General features: G+C 56.7%; 1 protein-coding gene across 1 annotated transcript; it reads right to left on the bottom strand.

Moving 5' to 3' along the window:
- Window positions 1-1,970: 1,970 nt before the first annotated feature.
- On the bottom strand, window positions 1,971-7,638 carry LHX3 (LIM homeobox 3). Its single transcript, XM_052668617.1, has 6 exons — window positions 7,569-7,638; window positions 4,999-5,170; window positions 4,624-4,826; window positions 4,319-4,470; window positions 4,061-4,232; window positions 1,971-2,389 (listed from the first exon to the last, which is right to left on the bottom strand). The coding sequence occupies exons 1-6, from the start codon at window positions 7,636-7,638 to the stop codon at window positions 1,971-1,973; spliced, it is 1,188 nt and encodes a 395-aa protein (XP_052524577.1).
- Window positions 7,639-8,625: the final 987 nt, after the last annotated feature.

The raw sequence follows: 8,625 nt of genomic DNA, 5'->3' as shown, positions 1-8,625 counted from the left end.
GTAGCACCGTTCCCCTAAAGAAAACTCCATTTCTGCCTTTGTTCTCATTTCCTTCTTTCAAAAATCACTCTTAATAGGAATTAATTATGAATAACGGCCAAAATGTACTGCTGTGAAACAACCAGCCCGGGTTGGAAGGCCTGTCTCTGAACCATGGAGCAATGGAACAGAAAGCAAAGAGTTCTTGAAAATAAGAACTCTTCTCTGTGTGGGTGAGGTGTTGTCTTCTGATTTCCAAAGCTCCTCCATTTTCTAATTAATCCATGAGTTTCAATGAGCTGTGGCCCCACGGTGGCACTGTGAGTCACCAGCAACAGTTGTCTGCCTGTTACTCAGTTCTGGTGCAGGAAGGGGAGAAGCTCCTGGGCCCAGAACCCTACTGGAACCCAGTGTGCCATGGGAGGCACTGCTCCCAACACCTGAAATGCCCCAGGAGCTGAGGCACACGGGTTTGGCACCATGAGCTGAAATTCAGCTGCTCGGGGACCTCGTGATGCTGCAGCCTGGGACAAATCTGCCATTGCCTTACGCATTTCCACCTGTGCAATGAATGCTGGAAGATAACAACGAGCCATTAAAACCAGCCTGACCGCAACCAAGGGCTGGGCATGCACTGAGCAGCTCTGCTCGGATCTCCCAAGCACTGCAGCCCCAAAGCTCCCAGTTCTGTTTCTGCCTCTCAGAGCATTTTTACATCAGTTGTATTGCAGCTGTGCTGAGAGAGGAGAGCGCGCTTTGGTGCTTTTGTGAATCAAGACTTCAAGTTTAGAGAGCTTTTACTTTTATTTTCAGGTATTGCATTTATTTATATAGATGTGTTTGATGTGAGTTTAGCAAAAGACAATTTAAAGTTCAGCTGACAAATTTATTTGCAGCCTTGGAGTATTCGATCATCAGAGAGAATGCGAGAATATAAATAAAAGACACGGGACAGTCACATCATCTACAGAGAATTCCATCATTTGTACAGGTAACGACACACACATTGCTTTGCCTTTCCTCACCGTCCGCTCGCGCTCTGCAGAGATGCACAAATGCCTCCAACAGAGAAGAGCTGCTGGGAAGGCGAGCGCTCACTGCAAAGCACAGCTGGAGCCAGCGATGCGACCACAGAGAGACCCAGAGGGCGTTTGGCAACAGCGGGGGGAGCGGAGACACTGCAGAAAATGGCTGCAAAGGGATCTTAAAGAACAGCAAAAGATTCACAGCTCTGAGCCGCCGGTGTTCCAGGGCCAGGAAAACCACCTCTCGCCATCGTGATGAAGGTGGAGTTATTTGGGAATAAATACATCTATTCATGGTTCAACGCTTATATGGAGGAATGAAACTAGCAGCCTACAAATCAAAAAGATGCGAAGCGGAATCAACGGGTGGGCTTCACTTTACAAAGGAAAAGGGTCGATGGTGAGTGATTGGCATACGAAAGAGCGTCTGGATTTAGAAGAGTGAAGGTAAATTCAGAAGAAAGCAGAACATACCGCCTCAAAAATCTGCTGGAAGAACAGAGATGTTCGCTACCATGGGGTTCTGAAGTGATCCACTATTAACATTTCTCCTACAGAAATACAGACACGGTCACACCTTGCACCGCGGATGAGGACTTTATTTTCTCTTCAGAAGGTTTTCGGTGCGGGTGGGTGATGGAAGAAGTCCTCGCTTTGGAGAATGAACTGACAGCAGAAAGCAAAATACGTCCTATCCAATCTGTAAAGCACAACTGTCGGTGTTCAGTAAGGACACGACGCCCAGGTTCGTGGGACGCTCCTCACGCTCACCGCTGTGCCACGTCTCCCTTCGCCCACCGTCCACCGCAGACCCACCACCTGCTCGCCCTCCGCAAGCACATCCACGCTCTGCAGGCAGCCGTGCCGTCCTGCACTCAGCACGTCCCTCCTTCTTTCCCCATGGGCAGATGACGTTTGACAGCAATGAGTCCTTTCCCTTCCCACTGCACGGCGGCGGATCCTCTATCAAAACTGAGCGTGGTCGACTTCATCCAGCCAGGAGGCCGGGCTGGCGGGGAAATCCGGGTATCCCCCACTGCTGCCGGTGGAGAGGTCAGAGCTGGGCCCATTCCCGGCCAGGACCCGCATGGACTGGGGCACCCCCTGTCCACCTTGTCCCATGATGCCCAAACCGCTGTCGGGGTAAACCAAGCTGGAGATTAAGGGCTGGTGGCCTGGCAGAGCTTGCAACGAAGCTGGTGACTGGGGAATCCCGTAGGGGCTGTTGGATCGCAGGTCGTGGTACTGGTCCTGAGCTGGGATGCCGCTGTGATCCAGAGCGAAGCCCCCATTTGTCCCAGCCTGCCTCCCCAGGGCCGGGGACGCCTCGCTGAGGTTGCTGTAAATCCCATTGGAGTGGCTCATCTCGGACATGGAGGGCTCATCTGAAAGGGAAGCGGAGTGCATTTACTGCGAGGGCGATGGCCGCAGCCGGCAGCACAGACAGGAGCTCTTGAGAGCCCTGGGTACAAACGGATGGGTGGGAACTGAGCAGCCATGCACTCGATACTTGTATTCCTTATTATTCCTTATCATTCCTTATTATTCCTTATTAGTTACTCCTTATCATTCCTTATTATTCCTGCCCTTGCTGATGAGTCTCCAAAGAAAGGCATGGGATTATTTTTTCTGAGTACAAACGTGTAATACATTTTGGATCTGAAACACAGGCATGAAAAGCACACATTAAAATATAAGACTGTGGTTTTAAAATAATCCTTTAAAGAGGAACGTGAGTTCAAGTTCTTTCCACCTTTTTTTTTTTTTTTTTTTTTTTTTTTTTTTGGTCTCTCATTTCTATTTGGCTTTGAGGTTTATTTCGAATTTCAGTCTCATTTTTAGGAACTACCCAAGCATTCAATCCAAGAAAAACTGTGCATTGCTCAGAAGAAAATGTATTAAATCTCAGCAGCGTTTGTTTTCTCAGGATTGAAATCAGGAGACGGAAGGCTTAAAAACACTTCTGAAAAATGAAAATATTTTGTAAATTGCCAGCAAAAATTGTTTGCTTTCGTTTGGGGCTTTATGGACAGTGAGAGCCGTTCTGTTGCCTTGGATACAAATCTGCCTTGGCACCCAACTATCGATAATTGTTCAACAATTTTAGTTATTATTTATAGCACATCCATAATTAATGACACCGAGGCACAGTGTGTGTGTGTACACAGGCTGGAAAATCAAACAGTTTTTAGGAACACGGGAGAGAGCAGAAACACGAAGCTGGGTGCGTATAAACATCCGTGCATCGCAGTGTCTTTGTCGGCACAGTTTTCCACTTCAACTTCTGCACAGCTTTGCATTTCAGCTTCTCTCCCGTGCCCCTGCAAACGATGTCCGTGCCCACACAGCTGAGCCCCGCGGGGATGCAGTGCAGGTGCTGTCAGTGGGGATGGTTTGGCGCTGCCGTCCCTGTGCAACCACCCCAGCGCAGGACCGGCAACGAGCGGCCACCGGGCTGAGGAGCACAGAGCTGTGAGCTCCGGGGTTTACCTGCAGAGGTGGCTGCCCCAAAAACGGGACCCTGTAACGCAGAAATCTTCCAACACGAAGCAAATTCCTTTTTTACAGCAGGGAGGTAACGGCTCCCACAAGACTGTATTAACCAGGTACTACTGGTATTTAACCAGAAACTACGCAAATAAAACGATTTTAAATGGGGTAATGCACCAACAGCAGCCAAACTAAGAGGAACATATGCGCCTCTCATAGTTCAGTGCAGTAATTCTGAATTCTGAGTTTTGTGTTTCTAACAGTCCCTTGAGAAGGCTGCATGCAGGGGCTGCTCCAACAGCCCAGCGCTGCCCAGAGAACTCTCCCTGCTCCGTCTAGGATCACGGGTTTTCCCGTGCCATTTCTCAGCTCACGGCTGTCTCCGGCCGAAGCGGCTCCGGCTCTGCCAGGGCGATCCCTCCAGTCCGCCTTCCTCCTCCCGCGCTTGTTTTCCCTCATTATATTACAGCTAAAAATTATTAATGTGGCCCCGATGGGGTGAAGCGAGTCCTGCCCGGGCCGCGGCTCAGCAGGCAGCGTTCGGCACAGCCCCGCCGGGCACCGACCTGTGAAGGAGACCTCGGCGTCGCTGTCGGGCCCCTCCTCCTGGATGCTGTCCTTGTCGGACTTGGAGCTCCCCCGGGACCTCTTCATGTTCCTGAAGTACTGTCCCCAGCGCTGCCTCCCCGCGTCCTTCTTCAATCGCTTCTCCTTGGCCCTGCGGTTCTGGAACCAGACCTGCGAGCAGAGCACGGGGCAGCTCGCTGTGCGCGGGGCCGACCCGACCCCAGCCGCCTCCCGGGGTGGGAACCGCGCGGTCTCACCTGCACCACCCGCATGTCCAACCCCGTCTCCGACGAGAGCTGCTCCCGGACGTGCCGCGCCGGCTTGGGCGAGTTGTTGTAGGCATTTTTGAGGGTCTCCAGCTGCTTGGCCGTGATGGTGGTGCGGGGCCTCTTGGCAGTGGACTCGGCCTCTGCCGGCACGCTGAGGGTTAGCTCGGAGCTCCCCGTGGGGACCCGGGACCCCCGCCCTCCCTCTTGCCCAACCCTAAGTACGAGTGGAGCCCCGAGGGCAGAGCGGCCCGGAGCCGCCTCTCTCTTCCGCGGGGGCGAAGGGCACGCGGTACCTCTCTGCTTGGCCGTCTCGTAGTCAGCCTTGCACACCAGCCTGCTGTCCTCCATCAGGTAGAACTCGTCTCCGGTGGCCAGCTGCCGCTTGCAGACGATGCAGGCGAAGCAGTGCAGGTGGTACACGAAGTCCTGGGCCCGGCGCACCACCTGGGTCGGGGGGATGCCCTGCTGGCAGGCGGCACACTTCGTCCCGAAGCGCCTGGATGGGGCGACAGGCGGCGGCCGCTGAGCGCGGGGATCCCGCGGGCCGAGCCGAGAGCTGCCGCTGTCCGCGGTTCTGAACCCCGAGACGGAGCCGCTGTCCGCGGTGCTGAACACCCCCCGTTCCCCTCCGCCCCCCGTTCCCCTCCGCCGCCCCCCGACCCACGCACTTGAAGAAATCCTCCTTGCAGTACACGCCGTCCCCGCGGCTGAAGCACTTCTCGGCCAGCTGCGTCTGGCAGTCGGAACATTTCAAGCACTTGCTGTGCCAGTGCCGGTCCAGGACCTTGAGGATGAACCTGTCCACGATGTGTTGATTGCAGCCGGCGCACAGCGGGATCTCTGCGGGAAGCAGCCCCCCATCAGCTGCCGCTCTGACGGTCCCACTGCCACCCACCGCCGCCCGATCCCCCCCGGCCCGGCATTCCCGGAGCTGTCCCCATCTGAAACCCCGTGGCTGGCCCCGGGAACGGCGTGAAAAACATTATTTTTCATTCAAATTTGTTGGTGCGGTGTTGTGAAAGCCTCTCCCCGCAGCACGGAGCACAGAGACACCCCCCACCCCCCCGAACCGCTCACATCCCAGGAAAACACAAACGGAGACGCTGGGAATGGACTTCAGCCCCAGCCGAGCCGCCCGCACCACCTCTCATAGTTATTCCAACCCTTTTCACTTTTCCGACACTTCAAATATTCACCAATGAATAACGGCGGGGCAGCCTGGCCTGGGAGGGGGGAACAAACTGCCCAAAACAATGAAAATTCTACTGAAAACAAAACACAGTTCTGCCACCCTGCAGGTATCAGAAGAAGTGATCTCTGGAAAGAGACGATACAAAGATATAGAAACAGAGAGAGAGAAAAATGAAAAGGTAAGTAGATTAGAAAGAGAAAACTTACAGATATATGGACATAAATATACAGATATTGGCAGGTACAGAGAGACAGAAATGTAGATGCAGAGACACAGAAATACGGATTTATCAACACAGATACAGATATAGAAATATACAGACACAGCTGCGTGGATACAGATAAACACAGACATATGGGTATCTGTATGCAAAGGTAACCGTGTGGAGACATACAGAGATGTACGGCTGTGGGTAGGAGCAGAGGTTCAGGTGATGCCGTTATCGCTATAATCGTCTGCTCTACTCTTATCGGCGTCCGAACAAACGACACCCGCAGCGGTAGCAGGTGCGGGTAACGGCAACGGCAACAGCCGACCCCGAGCTGCCGGACAGCCGAGCAGCGGCACCGGCATCGCGGCCCGGAGGCAGACACGGGGCTGCAAGGGGCCGGAGGCTCTTACGCTGCATCGCGCTCCGCTCGCTCAGGCGGGACGCGCCGCTCCAGAGACTCAACGGGGCGCTCCCTCCAACGACCCTCCCCGCTCCCTCAGCTCTCCGTTATCCCGCTGCCGCCCCGGGATCGAACCCCCCCGGGATGGTGATTCGCAGCCGTCGGCCGTTCCCGCCCGCAGCTCCGTACTGCGCTGTATTTAATCCCCTTCTCGGCTGTGCTCTGCGGGAGGGAGACGGTACCGCGGTGCCCAGAAACGAAATCCGGGCGGGGTCGCCCCGACGGGGCTGAGGGATGGCGGGGGCCGCGCTGGGCCCTGGGGCCGCATCGGGGGAGGACCGGAATGGGGGGGGAAACGGCGGTCGGTGCCCGGAATTCGTTGTGCGCTGCTGAGAAAAAGGATTGACCAAAGGATTAAAAAGCAAAACAAAACAAAACAAAACAAAACAAAACAAAAAAACTGAAAAAGAAAACGAAAATGAAAACGAAAATGAAAACAATTACTCAATAATAAAAGCACGACGAACTCAGCCGCACTGCCTCCCGGTGCCCCTCTCTTCCCCTGGCCGCGGGGCTTTTTGCGGGCGTCGCGTCCTGCGGGGACTCGGCGTTTTTGTCTCGTTCCTCCCGCCGTGAATTCGCTCCGGGCTGTTTCGGTTCCTTCCCCGCCGCTAAGAGGAACCACCTCCCGACGCTGGGGGTCAACCGCGCAATTCCCGCAGTGAGCACAGCGCGGAGAGAAGCCGGGGAGAGGTGCAGAGACACGCGGGGCTCGGAACGGAACGAGGAGCAGCGGACCGACGGCAGGGAGCTCCGGCAGCTCCTACACCGCGACTCCATCCCTCTCCGCCTCGTCCCCTCCTCGTTTTCGTTTAAAACCCCCGCACCGAAGGTTCTCGCCCGCATCGTCAGCGCCGGCATTTTCGCCATTCGTTAAATTGGGAAGGGAAAAAATAAAATAAAAAAATTAAAAAGAGGAATTACGGGGAGATTTTCCAGAGTGGGAATGGAAAGGGTCGGAGCCAACGGGGGTCGCTCAGGGGGTGTCCGACCCCGGGCAGCAGCTCCTCATCTCGCCCCGCCGTCGTTGCGCGTGGAGCTGCAGCCGTCACGGGACAGAATTCGCAGCTCCGCGGGGCCGAGCAGAGCCCTCCGGGTCCGGGCCGTGGCTCAGCCCGGCACAGACGCGGCGTTTCCCGCTCGGCAGAGGCGGAGAGTTTCTGGCTACACAGACGGCACGGACGGACCGAAACGGGCACCGGGAGCAGGCACAGGGCGCAGCCGGGATCGGGACACGTCAGACGGGGGAGAAAGGAGTCACAGGCCGTCGGGCCGCTCGACCTTCCCTCGGCCGACCCCGAGCGCGATGCCACGGGGCACTCGGACCCATCGGCGGTGTCTCCGCGAGGGGACGCGGGGCTCTGCGCCCTCTCACCTGGGCTCCGAGGGAAGGGGCAGAGCTCCGCTGCCTTCTCCGAGCCGGCGCGGACCCTTTCCAGCAGCATCGCGGACGCGCCGGGTGCACGGGATGTCCGAGATGCGCGGGTGGCTGCGGAGGAGTGGCGGAGCGCTGCGGGGAGCGGCGGGGAGCGGCGCGGGGCTGGACCGCGCCCGGGGCGGAGCGGGGCCGGCGGGGGGGCGGGCTGGGGGCGGCACCGAGCCGTCGGGCCGGGCCGCAGCTGGGCCGCGGTTCACCGAGGGACGATTTAGCATCACAAAAGCGCAAGGGCGAGGGGGGTAAGGATCGTTCCCCACGTCCCACGCGTGACCTGGGGCCCCGTGAAGCCCCCGCGGGGGCACCGCGCTGCGGGCGGAGGTCAGGGGAAGCGCCGTCGGGTGGAGGTCCGGCCCCCACAGCTCCGATTGCGTTCGTTCCAGCGGCCCGGGGCCACCGACGCTGCCCGTGGGGAGCGGGGAGCCGTCACTCTCCGTTAATTAGTTAATGAGCGTGAAGAAGTAGCGGGGAGAGTATCTGACCCACGGCAATCAGTGCCCTGAAGCTGGCAGAGGTTAACTGTGTTAATTGAGCGTCCAAGAGCGTGCAAGGGGCTCACATAGGAGTGCAGGGATGTGCACAGTGGGGCTGAGCTACGTGGCTGTGAGTGCAGCTGTGGGTACCTGCAGTTGTGTGCAGTGCGTGCATCCACGTCAGCCTGTGTGGGCTTTGGGTGTGCACCCGTGCGTCTGCATCTGTGTGGCTGTGCTGCATTCTGATAACTCCTGTGTGTGTTGTGTGTGTGCACATTCTGTCTGTCTGTCCACGTCCCATGGTGTACAGCCCCATAACTGCATGCACACCGCTTGTCCCAGCAGCCAGAGCTGATAATTGTGGTTGTTACTGTGAGACCACTAATCCCCCGAATCCCTTTACCTCCTGCTCGCCGGGGATTACAAATTAATAAAAGCAGCTTAGGGGCAGGAGCCTCCAAACACACATATGTTCCTGGCGGAGGGCGGCACGGTGACTTTCACCTGCCCACCGGGCTCAGCTT

The sequence above is a fragment of the Tympanuchus pallidicinctus genome, unplaced genomic scaffold, assembly GCF_026119805.1.
Source record: "Tympanuchus pallidicinctus isolate F22 unplaced genomic scaffold, pur_lepc_1.0 scaffold8, whole genome shotgun sequence".
Classification (NCBI taxonomy): Eukaryota; Metazoa; Chordata; class Aves; order Galliformes; family Phasianidae; genus Tympanuchus; species Tympanuchus pallidicinctus.
Note: the sequence above shows the minus strand (reverse complement) of the source record. Positions and strands in the feature narration are given on the sequence as shown.

Bases quoted from the DNA above. Each gene is read 5' to 3' on its own strand.
- LHX3 (XM_052668617.1), bottom strand. From the start codon at position 7,638: ATGCTGCTGGAAAGGGTCCGCGCCGGCTCGGAGAAGGCAGCGGAGCTC. The intron at 5,171-7,568 runs GTGAGAGGGCGC...TGCTTCCCGCAG, and splicing joins CCCCTTCCCTCGGAGCCCAG to AGATCCCGCTGTGCGCCGGC. The intron at 2,390-4,060 runs GTCGGTGCCCGG...CTTCCCTTTCAG, and splicing joins CGCCGAGGTCTCCTTCACAG to ATGAGCCCTCCATGTCCGAG.